Below are 22,768 nucleotides of genomic sequence, written 5' to 3'. Positions count from 1 at the left end.
GTTTGCCCGCCTCCCGTCCCGCCTCCAGCCCTCCTGCCATGCTGCTGCCCTGGGTGCGCAGGGTGGCTGCGCGCCGCCTCAGCCGGGATGTCCCGCTGGCCTGCAGCTGCTCGGCGCAGCGGCCCTCGCCGCGGGGCTACAGCCGCGGGGCGGGCGGGAAGGTGAGGAGGCGGCGTGAGGCGCCCGGCGGGGGCCGCAGGGAGCCCCTTCCTCAGGCTCGGCCCCGCGGCTCACGGCTGAGCGCGCCCGGCGGCAGCTCAGGGGTGTCCGTGTGCCCCCCAGCTCCAGCCCGGGGGTTCACCTCGCAGCCCTGCCGCGTCGGGGCGGGCGCCGTGCCCGTGGCGGGGCCGCCGGGAGCCTGGAGCCGGGCCGCCCTGGAGACATTCCCCGTGAGGGCCCTGCCCCTGAGCTCGAGTCGGGAGAGGCGCAGCTCCCTGCGCTCCGCCTGGACCTACACCTGCGTTTGGGCGGCTGAGGGAAGGAAAAAGCTCTTTTGATTATAGATTGACAGGGTTTTGTCTCTACATGTTAGGCGAAGTGATTATAACTTCAGTTATACTGTGTCTAATGTCTTTTTCACCCTTCAAAGTAGTTGTAGTACTTTATCCTGGTTTATCAAAGTGTTGCTTTGTGCATCACATTAGATAAATACACAAATGGAGATGAATGTATGCAGCAGTAGCTATGGTTTGAACAGTGAGCTTGTCTTTCACATGAGTCTCTACATCTTGTGTTGTTTACATTAATGCATATCCTTTTTTAGGGTCTTGTTCTGGGAACCTACTCAAGTGAAAAAGATGAAGGTGCTGCCCAGTTCACTAGTGCAGGAGATGCTTTTGATAGACTCACGTCTGGAAAGCTGAGAGAACTTCTGTGTCTGTAAGTGTGTGATAAGCTTCTGAAATGGATTAAAGTACCTACAAACACCAACAAGAATGATCTTTTTATTATTATTAGTGTTTGTATCCATATCACTTCTCAGGCTGCACTTTGGAGGGGGACTCCTGTGGAAGGACCAAGCACTGAGGAAACATGCAAAATGTTCATGGGAACTGTCCTTTTCTGTGAATCGGCTCTGAGCCAGGTGTCCCCATACAGTGTTGAGGAGCACTGTGTGGCTCTGGAGTGGATGTAGTACTGTAAGATTTATCACCAATAAGGAATTCTTTATTGAAAGAATCTTTTTGTGTTCTAGATGTGGGCCACCTTTGAAGAAAGGCAAAACGCGCGTATTCCATGGTTTGCATCAGGTATGAGGGGTGGATTTTCATGTGCATATTGATTAACGTGTGAGGTTTGCCCTTGCATCTTTTTGAGCTGAGGTCACTGCTGTGCTTGTATAAATGCTCCACTCTTCTTCCCCCCCCAGCCTTCTCAACAAAAATGTGGTTCTTATTGAAACGTCCTGTTCTGTACTCCCCATGTTTCGTGGCCTTTTGCACAATCCTCCACTGTGCTGCAAATTGAGAATATGTAAACAAGTCTGCTCCAGAGGTGGTGTGCTCTGAATAACTGCTTATTGAATGAGCTGAGGCACAACAGTTCTGGATCAGATTTCCACTGTGCCTCTCTGTTCAGGAGTGAGTGCATGAGTGTGTACCAATATGTGCAAAGACCTTGCAGACATGACAGTTCTAACACGTCCCATCATAGGCTTTATTCAGAGGTTTTAAAGTCATGTTCTTGAAACTTCTGAAAACAAGACATAGGACTGTTATTCAAGCAGGACTTTTGTTTGCACAGACATGATATACTGCAAGGGTATGAGATGGGGATTCATCTGCTTGAAGTTAGGCTTTTGGTGTCATTTGAGAAGTCCTAATAAATCTAATGCACATACATGGAACACCTCTTCTATGAGGACAGGCTGAGAGAGTTGGGGTTATTCAGCCTGGAGAAGAGAAGGCTTCAGAGAGACCTTATTGCAGGCCTTTCAGTACTTAAAAGGGGCCTATAAGAAAGATGGGGGCAGACTTTTTAGCAGGGCCCATTGCAATAGGACAAGACGTAATGGCTTTAAACTAAAAGAGGGGAGATTGAGACTAAATATAAGGAAGAAATTTTTTTTATTGCAAGGGTGGTGGAACACTTGGCACAGGTTGCCCAGAGAGGTGGTTGATACTCCATCCCTGGAGACATTCAGGGCCAGGCTGGACGGTGCTCTGAGCAACCTGATCTAGTTGCAGATGTCCCTGCTCATTGCAGGGGGGTTGGACTAGATGAGCTTTGAAGGTCCCTTCCAAGCCAAACTCCTTTATGATTCTATGGAGCTGGCAAATATGGTACAATTTGTGCCTTTTTGGAGTAGTAGCTAGAGGTTAGACAGACATGCAACATGGCACTAGGTGTCCCTGTATATGTAACTGAATCTTACATGAGGGCTAGTGGATATTGCCTACCATATATAAATTCCTGTGTGGGGACCCCACTCGGGTGACAGTGGGCTCAGCAGAAAGGCTCTCAGAGACTTCATGGAACTGGAGTCCACTGAAGTTCCCATTATCCCAGTTCTGCATACAGGATGAAGTGAGTAGCAAATCTCTGCAAGAGAAGGAAGTAAAATTTGGCCTTACACCTCTTCTAAATAAATAACTAAAAAAAAAAGTTAACTTGGATCATTGATCTGCCGGAAAGATAAAACTAGTTTCAGCATCTTGTGGACTGGAAGACTTTGCGGTCTAGCAGTTTCAAAGCTGGTTGCTAGAATCTGACAGAGCAGCTATTTTTGATGGAAGGGAAAGCCTGAGATTAACTTAATTTTCTTCAGAACAGTGAGAAATTTGTTCACATATATAGCCTTGAGTTTTATACAAAATTGACTAAAGAATTAAAATGCTCCTTGAATCTTTGTCGTTCTCTCTTTTTGCCTTCTACTTGCAGCTTTCAAGGCAAGCATTTAGTATGCTGTGCTACATTGCTTTCCTGAGTTCTGGAGCTGTGTACCTCTGTGCAGCTTTGGTTTGTTACCTGGCAAATGATGCCAGCTCAGCTCCTCAGCTGAGCTAATGACTCAGCCTTTGAAGTGATTTTATTTCCTTGAACATAGTACTGTGCCAAAAAAGGTTACACTTCTCCAGCTCAGTTCTGGCCTTTTTTGCAGCTGGAAAGCTGGATCTGCTTTCAAAGAACTCTTAGCCTTGCCCTTAGAAGTACCGAGTTTGCTGTGTGTTGAGCATAACGCCCTATCTGCTGCAATGCACATAATTAACTATTAACTGGACAAGAGAGCAACTGGTTGCATGTCTGTGGCAAATGATTAGGAGTGCAAGATAGCGGCACCGTACTGGCACTCTTAACATAGAAATGTGCTTAAGGTAGAGAAAGTAATGAATGTATTTTTATGTTGTGCTTGGTTTGATTTGGAAAGTAAGGGCTTTTTAGCAACTGTTTGCTGTGGCTGTAACAATGAGGAAAGTTAATCCATTTTTGTGTTGGCTTCATCTAGGACTTTCCGAGTGTGGTTGTAGTTGGGTTGGGTAAGAAGGATGCTGGACTAAACGACCACGAAAACTGGAATGAAGACAAAGAAAATATTCGTGCAGCTGTAGCAGGTTAACTATTTTTAAATTTTCTTACACATTTTGCCATAAAACTACTGCAATGGTGTGGCATGTTCCATGCTTTGGAAGAGTAAGTCTAGCTATAATTTGGTTTTGAAAAGCAAAACCTACTGTATGGTTTACTGAATGCATTTATGTGTCACTAATATTCATGAAATTTTTCCTTAGCAAGGAAGGAATTATAGGGCATATAAATCAATCTGCAGACAGGTAACTCCAGTTTTTTGTACCAAACAATTTTCCTAAACAGTGTGATATTGAGAAGGCAGTTGTTTAATTACTACTGTTTCGAAGCCTGAGAGCATCACTGATTCACTTAATGCTCACGCTGTACTTAAGTATGTACTTATATGTGTGCACATATATTTACTTTTGCTACTTAGTTTGTAACTGATATGTTTGTCTTATAAACTGGTATCTTTCACAACACCAGTAGTATGACTCAGTATGTTATCTGTCATAGGCAGAGGAGGCCTCTCTATCTTCATGAAAGATAACTGTGGCATCTAAGCGTGTATAAAACAAGAATAAAAAGAGTTTTCACCAGAGTTTCTAATGTGAGACTAGAGGTCAGTCATACATAAATGACAACTATATGTTCAAAGCGCTAGTCTGTGTTGTCTCACCAGCTGCCAAAGCATTGTTAAATTATTTGGGTACAAAGTAAAATTTATGGAATATATACATTTGTTTGTTTATAAAACTGTGTATAAACTCATTTGAAAGAAAAGAGCAGTCATATATCCTTAGCAAAAAACTAAATTACAGCAAATTTCTGATACCTGTAGATAGTCATAATGCATAGCACTCCAGAATGATAGAGCTTTTTCTTTGATACAGAATGAGCTTAAAGGAATCATAACAACTGTGGGCTTTCCTTTTTATTCTTGTGAAATGTCATAATCATTACAATTTATCAAGTGATATTTTTAGTCAAAATTTGTCAGTATATGGTCATTAGCATTTTAAATTATTCTACTGCATGATTTTTTAAATTTATTTACTTGTAAACTCAGATATCTTGAATTAAAATTATTTTTTCCTTAAAGTGATCATCTTGGATACCGGTTTTGCTGTTCTATGCAATACTCAGCCTACTAGTTCTGTGCTGTATTTTTCAGTTGGTTGTAGACAAATCCAAGACCTGGAGATCCCTTGTGTTGAAGTAGACCCCTGTGGAGATGCTCAAGCAGCTGCGGAAGGTGCTGTCCTCGGACTGCATGAATATAATGAGTTGAAGCAAAAAAAGAAACCTGTGGTTACTCCTCAGCTTCATGGAAGGTGATGTCAAAAGGAAAGCTTGCCTATTTATACATCTGTTTGTTTACTTATGTATAAAACCGTGTGCATGCTTGTGCATGACAAAAACATAGAACTGAAAGAATAGGGCTAGCAGCAATATCCTTGTTAACTACTCCTTTGAATTTCCTGAAGTATTTTATGTCTGGAGTATATTTCAGTGTTTGCTCCATATGTTTCATTACTATGCCATGTTCTGAGGTTAAGGGTCAATAAGTGCTGCTTCATAGAAAAGAAGGCCCAGGGTAAAACTAAAATATTACTTGAAGCATAGTTGTGACATGAAAAGACGTTTGTTGGTATTGCATGCCAAAACTGTGGAGCAGAGGTATTTCAGACTCCATAAATGGATAAATCCTTTTGAGAATCAGGAGATGCTAATTGACACCAGACCATGCCATGATGGATATGTTCTACATAGTTCATTTGTTACATTTTCATTTACAGAATATGATGCAAGAAGAGAAGCTTGGGTGCTTCTGGCCTCTAAACAGACATCACTGTTACTTGAGAGCAGAAAGTAATATCAGACCTCTTGGTTCCAGAACAAAGTTTTATTAATCCCCTTTTACTCTATCAGAGGGGATTTTCGACCTTCCATGTAGGACATTCTGTCACACAGAGGAGAGGTATTTTCCGTATGTACTTTATACAGGAACAAGTCTTTCCTTATGAGGAAGTTAATGAAATAAAATAAAAACATCTCAATTTAAGCATGTCTTGATAAGCTACGTGCAACATTCTTCCCGTTTGGTAAAACAGTGGATAGTTTGGGAGCTGATTATATTAAATAAATATTTCCTGAAAACATAGATGGTCCTATGACCACTTATGACACTGGAAGTAATTTTTGTATATAATAATTTCAGTGGGAAAGGACCTCTGGAGGTCATCTAGTCTTTGTTAAACTTCACGGTGTTCCCTTTGGTGCATTCCCCCAGCTTGTCAAGGCCTTGCCAATGGTGGCCCTGCCCTCCCCATTTCAGCTGCTCCCCACAATGCGATGCTGTCCATGATCTTCTGAGGGTGCATTTCATAGTCCAAGTTGTTGATGAAGGTATCAGCCTCAGTATCAACCCTTGAGGAACGCCACAAGTAACTAACTGCCAGCTAGACCACTCAACTGTTCTCTGCTATCTTCTGAGCCCAACAGTTCTTTCAGTTTTTCACCCATTTTATTGTCTACCCTTCCAGTTCATGTTTTCTCAATCTGTCTGCAAGGATTCTATGTGAAAACCTTGCAAAAGCCAAGATAAATGACATCCACTGTGGTTCTCTGTGCCAGCCCTCTCATCATAAAATTCAGTCAAGTTGGTCAGGTATGATTTGCTCCAAATCTATGATGACCTTTCCCAGTGACATCTCGTCCATCTACCTGGAAATGGTTTCCAAGCTGACTTTCTCCATAAACTTTTAGAGGATTAGTCTAGGCTAACTGGTTTGAAGTTCCCTATATCCTTGCCATTCTTAAAGATGAGGACTCTCCAGTCATCAGGAACCACATTCAGTTACCGTGTCGTTGAAAACTGAGAGAAACCAGCACCCTCAGATACATCTTGCCTGCTACCAAGGACTTGTGTATGTCCAGTTTCTTTAAGCAGCCCTAAGTCTATCTTCCTCTGCCATGGGTAGTACCTTTCTTCCCCAAACTCTGTTACTAAGCACAAAGAACTGGGGAATCTGGAAGCAGAGCTTAATAATTATTAAGACTGGTGCAAAGGAGGCATTGAGAACTTCAGTATTCCCAGTGTTCCCTAGATGGCCTGCCCCATGTAGCAATGGGACAGCATTATTCCTGTCCTTCCTTTTGCTGATGATGTACCTGCTGAAGTCCTCTTGTTGCCTTTTCCACTTCCTGCCAGTTTCATTGTGAGCTGAGATTCAGCTTCTTAATTCCATCCCTCCATATCCAGGCAATGTTTCTATATTCCTCCTGGATTCCTTCTTCACCGTGTTGCTCTTTTAAGAGGCAAAATCCAGCTTAATGCCCTGCTTTATGATATCTTTTAAAGCAAATAAGTCTTTTCATTCTGTCTCAGTAAAATGAAGGGTTTTATACTGGTAGTGCTGCAAAGTAACCAGAGAGACACCTCCATTTCCTATGCAGGCAGCTCTTCAAATGTTTACTCTGTTGTTCATTAGTGAAATGCCTTGAGTGCACTGTGAAATGAGGTCCAGATTCTACTCTTACCACATAATCATATTTCAGTAAAGTGAGAAACAGAATTGGAGCCTTTATATGGTAAATAAAAACTTTCGGGGCTGTTATAGTTAATGCGATTACAAATTTTGGAAGGGATATTAAACCTTGTGCTTAAGGATTTAAGCCAGTCTCTAACTAGTAAGGATTAGGACAAGACCTAATGTATTAGACAGATAATTTTATATCTCTCTGCTCTAGGATTCATCTAGCTTTCTGTGAAGCATTCGGTGCTGACCAGTACCAGTGATGAGCTACTAGACTAGATGAACTTTGGATATCATCCTAAATTCCTCATGATAAGATTACTGTGGCATTCTTAATTGCCCCAAATTAATGATACTGCATTTTCAAACAGGAGAGAACAGATAGATGCTGACAACATATTTCTTTTGCAAATATTTATGATCCTGATTATTGTGTGGTGTTGTTTAGTGCTGAAAGAGAAGCCTGGCAAAAAGGTGTTATCTACGCTGAGGGTCAGAACCTCGCTCGGTACCTTATGGAGGCTCCAGCTAATTATATAACTCCAATCAAATTTGCTGAACATATTGAACAGAAGCTCAGGAATTTCAGCACTGTGAAGGTCCATATAAGGTAAATTCCCTTGAATCAATCAAATAAGCAATATGCTCTTATTTTCATTCTGCCACTTCAAATGACAAAAGCAGGGGAAGCGTTTGGCAAAAGGGTGTGAGAAGTGCCCAGACTGCAAGCTACTGTCTGTATTAGAAGGTGAGCTTCTAGTTAGCAGAGTAAGCAAGATACTATGACACAGTAAAATAATTAGTCATGCAGTCAATTACTGCTTAATTGACATGTGCTGTAAAAGAGGAAGCCTGGTGAAGACTCAGTGAATGGAGGGCAAATATGAAGAACCTTTTTTCTAATACCTTCTGTTTTTTTCCCAAGTGGATTTTATACATACCGTTGGTTTTTTTGTTCAGATGTGGTAATTAAACATCCTCTATTTATTGCTGTTATTGCTGGGGCTTTTTTTAAACTTTTAAAAATGTTGAGATGGAGTTGTAAAAGCTCTTGCAGTTGAATTTGCAGAGCTAATGCTTCTTGCCTCAGCTTTTCTAGTTACTGCACTTCAGTGGAAATGGGCTAACTGGTTGTGTAAGCGTTGGAAGCTGTTTTCTTGAAAAGCAAAAGTTGAGGGAGATCAACTTTGCCTTTAGTTAACCATCTTGATAGCAGAAAGCTAAACTGTAAGCTGCTGTAGTGTTTTTATTCCATGTGCCTTCAGAGACTACAGCCTGATGGGCAAGTGAAGGTTTAATGCTTCTGATGCAGAAAGTATAGACCGGTTGTTGTTTCTTTTGTTGCCATTGTTTAAACAAGACAAAACAAAAAACAAGCAGCAGCTTTGAAGCATTATTTTTCTGTTTCTCAAAAAAAAGTAATAATGGCTGGATCTAAGTGACGGTTTCCAAAATAACTAACTAATATAGAATTAATAGTTTGTGTACAAACATTCAAGAATTGTGATCTCCTAAAAACAAACAAAATCACCTTAGTCAAAGTGTCCAATTACCGAAATAAAAAATTATTTCTATTACAGACCGGAGTCTTGGATAGCGACCCAACAGATGGGAGCATTCCTGAGTGTAGCGAAGGGTTCGGCTGAACCTCCCATCTTTCTGGAGATTCACTATTCAGGTGGTGCTAATGCAAATGACTCCCCATTGGTATTTGTAGGAAAAGGAGTGACATTTGACAGGTATGTATGCTATTATTTTAATGACTAAAGGGGAAAATGCCTGTCTGCTGTTCATGCGCAATGGGGAGATGCTTTTTCTTTGCTCAGCATATCCATCAATGCCATTCCAGTGAACTTGCCCTGTATAGTAGACTGTGCTGCCTCTTCTGGGGAGAAGACAAGCTTGAGTGGTTGGACAAAGTAGGAATTGATATGCGCTTGTCTTGTAAGGGGAAAATGGAAATTCGGGGGAGGGGAAGAAAACAAGGAACTTGCTATTTTTTGGTTTTTTGGCCTGAGCAAACCTCTGGATGAAAAACTTGTTTAGAATTGCAGTCTGTCACTGGGTATCTAGATCATGCTTAAAGAGAAAATAGTTCCTTCTTTGCAGCAGTTCCTTATAACTGCTTTTCATGTCACATAACTACTGAAGAGTTTATCAGTCTTTTCCCCTTCGACATGCTGATTTTACCAGGTGTACTATCTTGTTCTTGTTTTGTGCTCTTGTGCTGTTATGAAGATCATTGAGTTAGTCTGCTGCAGATTGCCTGGATTTTTATGCATCCTAATTATGATGAAATAATTTTATATTTTATTTGAAATTAATACACAGATATCTTGCTTTCAGTATGCTTGTCAGGCTGTTGCAGGAATATTTGAAAACACATTTAATGATACTTGGTGCTAAAGCATTCTGATGGAGAGAATATTTTCAGTGTATTCAACTTTGAGCTCCTACATGTTGGGTGATATTTGTTCTGTTTATTCCAGTGGGGGCATTTCACTGAAGCCATCATCAGGTATGGATGCGATGAGAGCAGATATGGGAGGGGCAGCAACTGTCTGTTCAGCCATTGTGACAGCAGCAGCTTTAAATCTACCTCTTAACATAATTGGTAAGTGTGTTTGTGTAAGAATCCAAAAATCTTTACAAGATTTCTTTTTGACGAAGTCATTTTCTAGTATCAGCACTGGTAATGGCCTTACAGAAATGCCACGGACTCCTGCAGACTCACGTGTCTCAAGTTCTCTTCCATTTTTACTTATCAAGAATTACTAGCTTTGCTTGAATATTTCAATACTGAATTAAAATTTTGAAGGCATGATTTTTAGATCTCAGGTGATAAGTGGTTGTTAGTAAACTTATTTTCAACATTTTTTTTCAGAAGTTCTGATCCTTCATTACAAGAAGGAATATGTTTATCTCTAAAAGCAAGTAAAAATGAAAAGGAGTTAGCTGAGCTACCTCCAGGAGTGTTTGCCACAGCTGAACAGGCAGAGGGATCAGCTTTTGTTTCCTTTGGTGAATATCTCAGGAAACATGTAAAATAAAAAAAAAAACACCACCCCAATCTGCTGATTTTATTTTTAAGTATGATCAATGCTTATATTTTTTTCTGCAAAAATGTTGCACAGCTAAAATTTAAATGAGCTGATTCAGGAACTGTGGCAAAATGAGTTGCTGATGACATGTAATCCATTCTAGGATAAGTTTTATGTTTGAGAACCTTGACTTTTAGGAATCTAATATTTTAGTCACTTTTATGCTTCAACCAGTAGAGGGCAGCGAAACCCACATCCTCACCGCATTCCTCACTTGAAAGTGCAATGGGAAGGACTCATCAGTGGAGCAAAAAGTCTGTGTACTTAACTCAGCTGAAAAGTGGTGGTCAGAGTTCACTTATTCCTTGTGCCAAGAGCAGGTTTTCCCTAGGAATAGTGGAGTGCCTTTCATCCTATTATCGCATTTATAGTTGGAGTTTTGACGCTGAATGTCTTTTTTGTTGATCTCTATTTGCCCTTCTTGTGGCTGGAGGTCTATGGTGAGTCCTTGGACCCCTCTTGACATTACACAATGTTTATTTACAATTAGCAGAGCTTGAATGGCTCAGAGTGTTAATTTGAGAAGCTTTTAATTTCAGAGAGAAATAAATCCCTTTACACATGACTAATTATTCATATATGGAAGACATAAGATTATATTTATTGCTCCTCTGATCTTGTCTGGGCATAAAGCAGAAATAAAACCCAGTGGTAAAATGGTGTAGGTAAGAGAATGTGGTGGTGGTAAAACATACAGAGAAATTTCCCCAGGAAAACTTGATTTTGAACATAAATTCAAGATGAGACTGGTACTGTTTTCTTAAGAAGGTGCTTGGGTTTTTTCTAAGTGTTTTGCCTGCATCTTTTCTGAGAAAGAAATGAGTAATGCACTTTTCTTTTTTTCTCTGAGGTTTGGCACCCCTCTGTGAAAATATGCCCGGTGGGAAGGCAAACAAGCCTGGGGATGTAGTTAGAGCCAAGAATGGAAAAACAATACAGGTAGGCATGTGGAACTTGGATTTTGAGTACTTTCAGTGAATTGCTTTAATCAATCAAGTTATATGACCACAGAGTATGTGTCTGAAGAGACCTTTTACAAAGATAGGCAATGTAAATGTATTGTTTTTAAAACTTTTAAGAAGCATGTTGTTAATTAGGAATTGCCATCATATGATTCTTTCAAATATAAATATAGATTGAAGAGATTAGACATGTTTTATAAATTGCTAGGAAAACTGAAAAGCATGGTAATTTACTGAACTAACAGAAATTCTTGCGTTTAGCACAAGAGGTTGTTACAATGCTCGTAAATATAGATTCTCAGTCAGGATGAAAAACATGAGTTGCTTCCAGCACACCCTTCAGGACACTTCCGTGCTCTCTAGAGTAATGCATGAGAGTATGAGCTTCCTGCTGACATAACCAAGGTCTTTAGCCTGCCAAGCTGCTCTGAGCAACCAGAGTCGTAGGGGCTCTCAGTTCAAAGGAGCTTGCCAAATACATATCCAGAATACGTATTTCATATTGAATCCAAACTGTTCCATACTCATCTAATGGATTAAATGGTACTTAAAGTCATTGTGCTGTAGGCCACTGATTTCATGCAGAAGTAGATGGCTTAATCAATATTTATTTCTGTCTGCATTTCTGTTATTCTTCTGCCTTTCACTTGCTGAGCCTTCCAGGTCCTTGAGGTTCTCCTCCCAAAACTGAGTCGCCCTCTGCTTTGAGGGAACAGACTGCAAGAAAGTGCTAATAGCTCAGAGCACATCATTCAATTAATCATGCAGAGTTTATCATTAATTTTCCCTGAAAGGGGAAGGGACCAAAAGGGCTATTAATTTCTTTTAAAGGGAAAAAGTTTCAAGATCCAAAGAGAAAGCAGTATAACCAGGAACTGTTTCTAGGCATGCGTCTGTGCTTCTTTGTGGTACCCTCTCCTCCATGGCAGTTTCCATGGGCCAGATCTCTGTGCTTGCTCAGAAACAGCCCCTGGGATTCCTGGGGCTTTGCTGGGGGTGGTCACCAGTCCCCTGTGCTCCACTGGTCACCTCTCCAGCCTCCAGGCTCTCCAGAGGAGCCAGCAGCACAGAGGCCCAGCATGCAGAAGAGTTCAGCTACAGACATGCTTTCATTTCATGAATGTAACTGTATATCAATACTTTTTTTTTTTTAGTTTATTTTGAGTAAATTTTGATTACCTGAAGTTCCTAGGGCCTGTGACAGTGCATTCACAGTCTGACAGCTATTTAAGATAATATGTAGGAAGTAAGTCTGTGAAAGGGATATTTTCAGTTGTTAATCTGTTTTTACTAATTTTGCACCTGAAGGTAGATAACACAGATGCAGAAGGAAGACTGCTGTTAGCTGATGCTCTCTGTTATGCCCACAATTTTAATCCAAGGGCTATTGTGAATGCTGCAACATTAACAGGTAAGCAATCTCCCTTCCCAGCTCATTTTGCAAGGCAGTTCTTTGTTACTGTCATTAATTGGGCTATGGATTAGTTGCACTGTGTATATCAAGCCAAACTGAATTCGAAAGCAGCTGAGATGATTTTAGATGTCCCAGGACAACAGCTAGCACAGTTTATGCTGTAACAACTTGTACAGCCACACCGTGTCTCTAGGGCTGGGGAGGGTGTTGGGATGCAGGGTGCACGCTCAGCCATGGAGATGGAGATGGGCCGGCCCAGCTGAGCTGGAACTAAGGGTGGGAAAATCTCCACAAACTTGGGTGTTTCTGCACAATGTTTCCCAGTGTCTGCATTTCTGAGCTAAGCGCTCCCAGCTATTGGGGCTGTGTGATGCAGAGATACTGGTGTGGCTGTGGAAGAATCCTGCCAGGTGCGTATGGCACCAGCCATGCTGGAGCCAAAATATCTTCTTTGCGAACGGCTTCCTGAGTGCCCAAGCTCTGGCTGAGCCAGCACCAGTTCTTCCAGTAAGTGAAGTAGCTCAGGTCTATGATTCTAGATAATAGCAGAGTCATTATCATCTTCCCAATAATTCATTTGACTGAAGTATCTCCTATGTGCAGTTTGCATACTTTCAGGCATAATAAAATGTGCTTTAATTGTTTCATCTCTACAGTTGTATACGAATGAGGTTATAATTTTAAATTTAAAACCAGCATTGCATCTCGTGAACTGGAGTAACAAGCTGTCATGGGTGAAGTGACTGTAGCTGACATGAGTGAAACACAGAAGAATAGTTCTGACAGGAGTCCACTGTGTAGCTTAATGAATATGCTAAGCAAAATAATTACGTTTCCAAATATTCTCTACTAGTGCTTTAAATTATGTTCCATCAGTTTTTGTCAGTTTAAATGCTGTGGAACATGTCAATAGGCAGAAGGGAAGCTGATTGTGTAATCACTGGCTTGTATAAAAGCATTCCCATATAAAGGGCATGATAACAAGTTTACTCCCACTATACAGGGTGTTCCAAAAAGATGGACCCAATTTCAAAGCAGTATATGTATTGCACAATGGCAACATGTTACAATTACACACAAATTTACAAGCACTTTAATGAGTTATCAAGTTTTAGTAACATTTTTTATAAATGCTCTATGTTCCCTCCACCTGTATCATCTCAAAAATTGTAGAGGTCTATAAATTGGAACAAGTCCACTCATATTTTCTGTAAGTAAACAATAAATTTTAGATTTTTAAATTTTTCTTTTGATAAGACACTTATTGCTGAATATATTACATTAGAAATACTGCTAAGAAACATCAAGCTGAAAAACAAAAATATAGTTTCATGAGATACAGAATGTAGTTTTTATGAATTATTGTCCTATTATATACATTTTTTCAGAAGTTTAAACTTTTACAAATGTAAGTGTACTAAAATATTTACATTTTGCAGAGTTTAGAAATTACTGACAATGGGAATTAAAAAAGGAAAGTTCTGTGGAGGAGTCAGGATGCAGAGGAACAGCTCAGGTCCCCCTTAGCTGTTGTTGTATAACCCTGTGTTTCTGTAGGTGCCATGGATGTCGCACTGGGGTCTGCTGCGACTGGAGTGTTCACAAACTCCTCTTGGCTTTGGAGTCACCTTTATGAGGTAGAATATCTGCCTTATCATTGAATGAACAATCATTCAGTAATAGCTGTTGTTATTGAAAAGTTAATGCATTACAGAAAGTCTTTATGCAAATCTAAAAGGTATGTTATGACATTTTGAAACCTCGTAGGAATGGCTTTAGTACTGTAGTTGAAAATAAATTATTTTTACTCTTAATTACTAGCTCTTTAATGAGGTTTAATATACAGCAAACAGCATGCACGTCATCTCAGGGATCTGCATCTTCTGATAACTTAGTGCATATGCATAAGCTCTGGACTACTGACAGTGATTAATTCATGTTAAAGAGATAATTGAACTTGCTTAACAACACTAAGACAGAAATTCAGAGACCTTGTGAGTATCTGAAGTGCGATGGTTAAAGGAGGTCTCTGAATGGAAGGATTTGTGTTGTTAGGAAAAATTGGGGAGAAAAAAAAAAGCCTTCTGACTAACACTAAAATACCTAAAAAGTAGGATTCACTATTGATCAAACTAAGCAAAAATAAGCATGCATGATACTGGGGCTTATAAATGCAGTTTAAAAAGAAAAATCACTGTTTCTTTTTCAGGCCAGCATTGTGACAGGAGACAGAGTTTGGCGAATGCCCCTTTTTGAACATTACACAAAACAAGTAACAGACTGTCCTCTTGCAGATCTGAGTAACATTGGCAAGTACAGCAGGTAAGATGCACCAATACCCTTCACGTGCCCCTTCCTGACAGTGTATTTGCTTCATGTTTGCGCTGTTGGTGTTGCTTTAGAAACAGTACAATTTTTCTGCTTCCCACAGAGCTGGAGGAGCATGCACAGCTGCTGCGTTCCTGAAGGAGTTTGTGACTGCCCCTCACTGGGCTCATTTAGATATAGCTGGTGTGATGTCGAATAAGGATGAGGTGCCGTATCTTCGCAAAGGCATGGCAGGGCGGCCTACAAGAACACTAGTAGAGTTTGTGGCTCGACTAAGTCAAGACAGTCGTAATACCAAATAAAATACTTACTCTAAAATCATGCACTCTGCCTTAAGAAAAGTATTATTCATATATGAATGCCCCCAGTGGATCTTCACTACGGCAATGAACTACAAATACATTTTATAAATAACTACTTGGGTAAGAATATCTCACTTTTGAGACTTGTCATCCCATATTACGCAGTTTGAAATAATATTCTGTTTGACCTATTGAGATATTTGTACCAAAACATGATGATGGAAAGCATCTCAACTCTTTATTTTATATGTAAAGTAAGCAGAATTATTGCAAACAATAAATCTCTTATTTGTGTCTGTGTTTTGATTGAGAAAGAATTAACAATAGATGGAGGTCATGGCTGTGCCTCCGTTTTGGGTGAATTGTAGGTGGTGCGAAAGGTAACTGCAAAGTTGTTTATAAAAATGATATCTGACATTTTTCCTTAGAAAAACTAAAACTGCTGTTGGTGTGTATTGAGGTAGAAATGATGCACTGTCAGAGTGTCCAGGCTGTTGCAGTTTGTGTGATTAACGTGGCTTCAGCACTGCATTATGTACTAAATCTTAAAGAAGTGCCGACAAGAGCGTATCTTGTAACTGTTTTACACAAACCAGCGAATGTAGGTTAGCGCTTGGTGGGTTGTTTTGGGGCAGCCTGCCGTTTCTGTCACCCTCCTGCTTCCCCCTTTGCTGCTGTGAGCCTGTCGGGCTCCAAGCAGCGACACCAGCCCCTGTTCTAACGTCAAACAGGCCGAACACCGTTAATCGCCGGTGCGTAACCAGCGGCTCCGAGCTGGTGCTTACCCGGGCTGGGAGGCGCGGGACGGCGCCGGCCGGCGGGGGTCCCGCTGGGAAGGATGGCTCCGCTTTCTCTGCTTCGCCTCTTCGCCGTTTAACTCGGGGGGCGACAGCCGGCGGCTCGGGCGGCCCCTGCGTCAGGCGGGCCCGGCGCTGCCGTCGCGGCGCCGCTGAGGAGCGCGGGCGGCTCGGGCGGCCCCTGCGTCAGACGGGCCCGGCGCTGCCGTCGCGGCGCCGCGGAGGAGCGCGGGCGGCCCGGCCGCCGCCGCTGAGGCGCCGAGAGGCGCGGCGGGGCGGGGCGGTGCCTGGGCCCGCCCGCGGCTGCCGCTTCTCGCCGCATGCGCGGCCATGGCGGGAGCGCTGAGCGGCATGTTCGGCAACCAGCCGCCCGGGCCGCCGCCGCCGGGGCCTCCTGGCGGGCCCGGCCCGGCCGGCCTTATCCCGCCGGCGCCGGGGCCGCGCAATCCCAACAACACGCTGGTGGACGAGCTGGAGGCGTCCTTCGAGGTGCGTGGGCGGGGCGGGGGAGGCCGCGGGTGGGCGCCGGCCCCCCTTGGCCCTCTCACCCCCGCGCTTCTCTGCCTCGCAGGCCTGCTTCGCCTCGCTGGTGAGCCAGGACTACGTGAACGGCACGGACCAGGAGGAGATCCGCACCGGTGAGGCCCGCGGCGGCTCTCGGGTCGGCTTCGCGGGAGCCCTGCGGACACCAGGGGTTATTCTGCAGGCCTCAAGTACCGAGGGGCACGGCCGGGCTTGCAAATCTATGGCCGGCGTCTCCTAAAACATCGTGAAGTCGTACGGGTGCATTTGGGCTTTGCCGGGGGTTTCGGCATTTGCTGCCAAAAGAGGTTTAAAAGCTGTTTCACGGTTTTGGAAAGGTGACTCTGGTCTAAGTCGGGGCTGTTCGCTCCTTCCCAGGGGGAACGCTGTTGACAGCACCGGGAGGCTGACAGGGGAAAAAACACCCAGGAGTGGTCGGGGCTTGTGGAAGGGTCCAGGTGCCAGCTGGTTTCTGGGGTCTGGGAGGTTATATTAATGTGCAGTGACATACATGGTTCAAAAACTAAAAAGCTAATGTGATGCATTGTGAAGCTGTGTGAAACAACAATAAAAGGTTGGAAAGCAAAGCCTAGACTGCTCACTCGCAGTGCTTTCGGACTTGTGTGACAGGCACCTCTGTGAGAAGTGTAATTAATACTGAACTGCTATAAACAGGAAGTTAAGAAATGGCCCTGGACAGAAATGTACTTTTCCCTGAAAAATACTTCAAGCTTGACTCTCAAGCTCTGTTTCAAAAAGAGCAGAAGTGCTTTTGAAAACTCCTTTCTGGATATTGGGTTATATTCACGTGCTGGAAAGGGACGGCTTTTATTATCAAAACAGTAGTGCATAATATATGAAGGCAAAGCATTCTCCTAAATATGCCCATATTTTAGAACCTTAAATAGAGCTTGTTGCTTGGGTGTGCAGTGAAATGTTTTATTTAGTCAACCAAGTTCCACAGATTATTCTATCACTCTTTGTCATTGCCAAAAATGTAGTAAAACTTGGGTAAAAAGAGTTGTTGTCCTGCGCCTTTAAAAGAAGTTCTGAAAGTTTGCAAAGCAACATTTTATACAGAGTCTTAATGCACATCCTGGTTTTATAAATATGTCACTTTAGTAAATGTGAAGATTTTCTTTCTAGAAAGTACTGTGAAAAGTATTTTTAATAGCATGTAGAAAACTACCAGTATCAGTCTGATAACTTTTTTGGAACCTGTTCTTGCTGTTTTGTTGTTTTATGTTCAGGCGTTGATCAGTGCATCCAGAAGTTTCTGGATGTTGCGAGACAAACTGAGTGCTTTTTTCTTCAAAAAAGACTGCAGCTATCAGTCCAGAAACCAGAGCAAGTAATTAAAGAGGTATGTTTAAATTAATGTACCTGTATTGTGCCAGATGAGATAAGCTGTGTACCAGTACAGTTAATCACCTCATTCACATTAATTTTGGGTTTCTCAACATGGTGCTGTATCATAAGTTGGTAGAACGTGACTGTTGACAGAGCAGCTCTCACCATGAACCTGGAGAGGCTGGATGCCTGCTGCTGTGGAGTATTGGAACACAGATGATGGTTTCATTGGAAGAAACAAAGTAGTTAGTCAAATTTTGCTGGGAGTAACGATCTCTGAAATGTGTGACCTAGGGGAACAGAACTGATGCATTCACAGTGCTTTCCCTCTTGTTTCATTAGACTCGTTTCCATTATTAGAATCCCTATAAGATCAGCTTGAAAACTCAAGCTAAAAATATTACGTGTTCTTTATGTGAGGTGGTTATTCTTATGCATACTGTCTACTAATACACATTTTTTCATCCTTAGGATGTTTCAGAATTAAGAAATGAATTGCAGAGAAAAGAAGCATTAATTCAGAAGCATTTGGCTAAACTGCGACACTGGCAACAGGTCCTGGAAGATATCAGTGTACAGCACAAAAAGCCTGCAGAAATGCCTCAAGGTCCATTAGTTTATCTAGAACAAGCATCTGCCACTATTCCTGCTCCAATGAAGCAAACATGATCTTTGATTTTACATATCTGAATATTTTCAACAATGCAAAGCCGTGTTGTTTTTTTACCTTGTATGCTTTTTGTATAATGTAATTTGTACTGCAAATATAAATAGTTAAAAGACAATTAAGTGAAATAAATTATCTCTTTTTTCCCAAAAATATGGATTTGGTTTATATTTCAATGGAAAAGACACAGAGTTGCTATTCAGAATGCTTTCTGGTAGAAGTATGCTTCCTAGAATGCATCCTGTTCCTTCTAGGAAGAGTAGCCCTAGCTCTCCCCATTCTGGGGACAGAGTTAATTAATTACAATATTGAAATCTTGAAAATTAGAATAAGTAATTGTGTATTGAACTTCCTAATGCACTTTAAAAGTTTTTGGGGCAGAGTGGATGAAAATTCTTACCAAAAAACTGAGCCCTCTATACTTACGATACACCATTTTATCCCCTTCTTGATTGTTTGTATTGAAAGTATTGTCTTGCCAAATCTGATGCCAAAGTCTCCTTCCAAACCAAGCAGTTCATCTTCTAAAAAATACTAAATGACTGGAAGTATTGGCCTGTGGAAGCATTCTGCCCCTTCTGCCACCTTCTCGCCACAGGTGAGGTGCAGTGGCAGTTTTGCAGTAAGTGCTCCTATCTGTACGGTTCTTGCTGGCTGTTTGACAGAAGGCGAGGTTAGGCGGGAGGTACCTCTCTTCACACATATAAAATGTGTCACGTAGCTGGGCCGGGCTGGTTGCCAGTAAATGGGGATTCAAATCGTACAGCAGTTGAAGATGAACTATCTTAAACACTAGGCTGCTTTCACATTTATTGATTAATTACCTGAGGGCCAATTTCTTCTTGAGCATCTTCCTTCCCAGTAATGAGTTAGCTACTGTGATCTGATAAATCTAGTCATTCGCCCACTTTGCATTTTGGTGGCCATAAGAACAAAACGTACACAGTTCCTGTAAATCTGGAACTTGGTGTATCAGTCTGACTCACACTTCAGCATAACATTGCGCTATTTTGCAAAACGTGGAAAAGGATGATTTACAAGCAAGTTTTAATGTTCATACTTACATATCTTAATTTATCAGGCTGATCATTACATGTATTGAAGTGCAACAGGAAAGTTATATTGCAATGCTGACTATACAAAACAGTTTATTAAGCAAACCAGAAAGTATTTCTAAACCAGCCTGCTATAAACATGCTATTCTTGGAGGCACACCCATGCTGTACAGCTTAAAATGAGTTTAACAAAAAGCTATTAAAAACTTTAAAAATTACATTACTATATGCAGAAATCATTCTAAACAGCTGATGAAACAAATGTATAAAACTACAGAAATCACCTAAAGAAGATATTTTTTCAGCTGAAGCCAGTTTGACAGGACGTATCGGAGACCAAATTGCATATTTAATGAATTGTGGAGTAGTACAATCTCTTGATGAAAAAGTCTCTTCACATAACAGTATCCAGAATTTTGCTTTTTCTTCATTTTTTACAGAGGTTGTTAAAAATAATGCAGTTTTTTCCTGAAATCCATGCTTATAATGCCATAGTAATTAGATGTAAGAGAGTGCCATTGCTCCTAATTATTTACATGGAAGTTTCTTCTCTTTTTCTAAATCATATATTGGATTATCTTTCCTTAAAAGAAAACAGGAACAGCTTTTCTAGTAATTCTGAGAAGTATGGAAATAGTTTGCTTTAAAATGAAAAATATTTAGTAAACCATTCTTGATGCTGAGGGTCTTGGTTTTGGTCATCTTTAGTTTGTGGTGGTTCATTGCCATGTGTCCTGTGCAAACGAATAAGCATCAGCATCACTTACTTGCAATCTTATCAATATTTAATATTTTTTTTTCCTGGAAAAAGACATGAATCTATGAATGGATCTGCGCTTACATGAAGTGGATGAGGCCAGAAGGTGCCAGCTACAGTTTCTGGTGAGATCTGTGCTAGCCAGGTAACTGGGCTTACAGCACTGGCAGTAACACGAAGGGAAGCGTGCAGGAGACCTGAACAGCTGTGGAGAAATGTTTGAACATAATTCTTGACTTGACATCTCAAAAAAATTTTAAAAAAAGGATGCTTCAAGAATATGAAGTCTTGAAAATCAGAAAATGGCAGCTGCAATTCACTCTTAAAAATATGAAATACAATTTATGCGTTAAAAATGTTGAGTAAAAGTTTTATTTGGAACTGATTTATCTGAGTATTAACTGGCTTTTACAATCAATCCTATTACACAGTCCCTAATTTTTCAGCACTTGGGATGCTTTTGTAACATTTATATTAATTTTGGTTAGTCTATAATAGCAAATATGACTTCACTTAGAATTGCTTGATTTAAAAGAGTAAGTAGCAGCCAAGCTGCCCTCAGTCTGCCTGTACGTTTCCCTTTAAAACAGAAATCTGCTTTGCCCTGGCAGTCCACTGGCATGACACAGAATGCTTTTGTCTTTAAGATGCACGAAATTGCCACACTGGACGCAAGCCCATGTCCCACGTTATTGTCTTTGGCAGCAGTCAGCACCATCTGCCTTCAAGGAAAGAACTCTAGCACACAATTTCCAAGATAACTAATCTCCAGTAAGAGATAGGTAAGAAGGCTGGCTTTTGTCCTGAAGAATAGTGGTAGGTTTGTTTGTTTGTTTGTTTGAATATTTATCATTATAACTGTATAATGTTAACTACATAAATTTTTAACTATTTGTTGAAGGGATAGTTCAGTCGTTTATAAAACTAAATATTGTTTAAATAACTCATAAATTTGAAAAAATTCAAGCTTTTCAGAGAAAAAAACCATCAAACTAAGAAGTTTTTAGTTAAGTATTTACTAATAAATCATTTTTTAAGTCTCTCAACCCTTTTCCAAATTATTAGCCTAGATACATTCAAATATCTCCTAAAACAAAAATATGCTATCTACATCTACCAGGTGCGAAGTGAGGAAACAAAGTAAGAAGGAAAACACCTGCCTGAAGTTTTAAACAGCCATATTCACTATCAATACATTCTTAGTTAAATACTTGCAACTCCTCTAGTTTTTTTGTACCAGGAGACGTTGCAATGACAAGCTCCGCTGGGCAGTGATTACAGCCTACTTCAGCGGTAAAGTTCTGGGCCTATCTGCAGAGAACCGAACACACGGAGTTCACTGTACAATGGGAACCTTACGTCATTGATTATTTCCAAATGTCTAAGGTGTTTGAATGCCTGCGAGATTCTGAACAATTCGTTTATCATCTTACAAGTCACTGCAAAATGGACAAATACCTTGTGGCAGCATTGGTGTCTGAGGACTGTGCTGATGGAGAGCCCACCCTGAGGCAGCCAGGACTCCGGTCTAAGCTGGTAGATTTTGTTATTTGAGGAGCACTTCTTTTTGATCTCAAGTCACAGCTCAAAAAGCTCTTTGCGTAGGAAGCTAAATTCGGGACACTGACAACACGACTGGGCGCCTCAACCATCTTCTTCTTTTGCTTTTTATTGCAACAGAAAACTTCATTACACACACACATTTTACACTTGATACCATAAAACCTCAACAATACCTCGTTCCTAGATATCTTACGAGGAGCACCCAAAAACGAAGATTGCCATCTTTTCCTGTAGGCATTTAAAGTAAATTCTCAGGGTATGCTGTGAGGATTCAAGGATTAGGCAGTCCAATTAAAACAACTTGTGTATTTAACCTTCAGGTTTTAGATACATCAGATCTGATAGCTTTGCAGAGCTCAGGTAGGTGCTTTGCACCAAGCTGACCTCCCTTCTTTCTGTGACTATTTATAGGCAGCATCATACAGAGGGGCTAGAATGACAAAGGGCAAATCTTGAGCAGCTCAAACACCATTCATTTTCCTTGATGCATGCAATATCCCAAACAGCACCTCCCAAATCTGCAAGCAATAGTCATGCTTACCCCAGTGGAAGACTGAGGTCTTCAGAGTCGTAGTGTTTTGTATTTGCTTAAACATGAATATCTATGTGTGCCTACTGAATTTATGTTATACTTAGCATCTGACTGTAGGTTGGCTTACTGGAAAGAATTCTACTGAATAACATTATCATAAAAAATTAATAGGACCTTTATTGTTCTGATCATCTGTATGATCCAAATAGCAATAAAACATCATAATTCGCAATTTTAATTGCATTGCCCATCTTACCTTCATGGAAGGAGTCAGGTATCCTGTACCAGGGTTGAAAGAAAATGATCGGTTCCTGTAAGATTCTGTGTTGGCTAGAAGTGAATGCTGAAATTTTCTTCCTTCCTGAGGGGAAA

At 41.1% G+C, this 22,768-nt stretch overlaps 3 protein-coding genes across 4 annotated transcripts in view; 2 read left to right on the top strand and 1 right to left on the bottom strand.

Moving 5' to 3' along the window:
- Positions 1 to 23: 23 nt before the first annotated feature.
- On the top strand, positions 24 to 15,449 carry LAP3 (leucine aminopeptidase 3). Its single transcript, XM_065633823.1, has 13 exons — positions 24 to 161; positions 764 to 879; positions 1,196 to 1,250; positions 3,446 to 3,551; positions 4,682 to 4,841; positions 7,495 to 7,656; positions 8,627 to 8,785; positions 9,536 to 9,660; positions 10,998 to 11,086; positions 12,418 to 12,520; positions 14,081 to 14,160; positions 14,733 to 14,845; positions 14,955 to 15,449. Exons 1-13 carry the CDS (start codon positions 39 to 41, stop codon positions 15,151 to 15,153), a joined length of 1,590 nt encoding a protein of 529 aa, XP_065489895.1. The 5' UTR covers positions 24 to 38; the 3' UTR covers positions 15,154 to 15,449.
- Positions 15,450 to 16,280: 831 nt separating this feature from the next.
- On the top strand, positions 16,281 to 18,642 carry MED28 (mediator complex subunit 28). Its single transcript, XM_065634051.1, has 4 exons — positions 16,281 to 16,439; positions 16,522 to 16,588; positions 17,723 to 17,835; positions 18,294 to 18,642. The coding sequence occupies exons 1-4, from the start codon at positions 16,281 to 16,283 to the stop codon at positions 18,489 to 18,491; spliced, it is 537 nt and encodes a 178-aa protein (XP_065490123.1). The 3' UTR covers positions 18,492 to 18,642.
- A 905-nt stretch (positions 18,643 to 19,547) lies between these two features.
- The window catches only part of FAM184B (family with sequence similarity 184 member B), a 41,868-nt gene continuing 38,647 nt past the window's right edge, over positions 19,548 to 22,768 (bottom strand). For both annotated transcript variants that reach the window (XM_065634261.1, XM_065634262.1), the window contains 3 exons: positions 22,653 to 22,757; positions 21,760 to 21,965; positions 19,548 to 20,278 (listed from right to left, as the gene is read on the bottom strand). In XM_065634261.1, the coding sequence (XP_065490333.1) occupies positions 20,188 to 20,278; positions 21,760 to 21,965; positions 22,653 to 22,757 (402 nt within the window). In that variant the 3' untranslated portion in view covers positions 19,548 to 20,187. The remainder of the gene's footprint in view (positions 20,279 to 21,759; positions 21,966 to 22,652; positions 22,758 to 22,768) is intronic.

This window comes from Caloenas nicobarica, chromosome 4 (assembly GCF_036013445.1).
Source record: "Caloenas nicobarica isolate bCalNic1 chromosome 4, bCalNic1.hap1, whole genome shotgun sequence".
Classification (NCBI taxonomy): Eukaryota; Metazoa; Chordata; class Aves; order Columbiformes; family Columbidae; genus Caloenas; species Caloenas nicobarica.
The sequence above is the reverse complement of the archived record's forward strand: the minus strand, read 5'-3'. Positions and strand labels throughout refer to the sequence as shown.

Bases quoted from the DNA above. Each gene is read 5' to 3' on its own strand.
- LAP3 (XM_065633823.1), top strand. From the start codon at position 39: ATGCTGCTGCCCTGGGTGCGCAGGGTGGCTGCGCGCCGCCTCAGCCGG. The intron at 9,661-10,997 runs GTAAGTGTGTTT...TTTTTCTCTGAG, and splicing joins TCTACCTCTTAACATAATTG to GTTTGGCACCCCTCTGTGAA. The intron at 12,521-14,080 runs GTAAGCAATCTC...GTGTTTCTGTAG, and splicing joins GAATGCTGCAACATTAACAG to GTGCCATGGATGTCGCACTG.
- MED28 (XM_065634051.1), top strand. From the start codon at position 16,281: ATGGCGGGAGCGCTGAGCGGCATGTTCGGCAACCAGCCGCCCGGGCCG. The intron at 16,589-17,722 runs GTGAGGCCCGCG...TTTTATGTTCAG, and splicing joins CCAGGAGGAGATCCGCACCG to GCGTTGATCAGTGCATCCAG. The intron at 17,836-18,293 runs GTATGTTTAAAT...TTTCATCCTTAG, and splicing joins CAGAGCAAGTAATTAAAGAG to GATGTTTCAGAATTAAGAAA.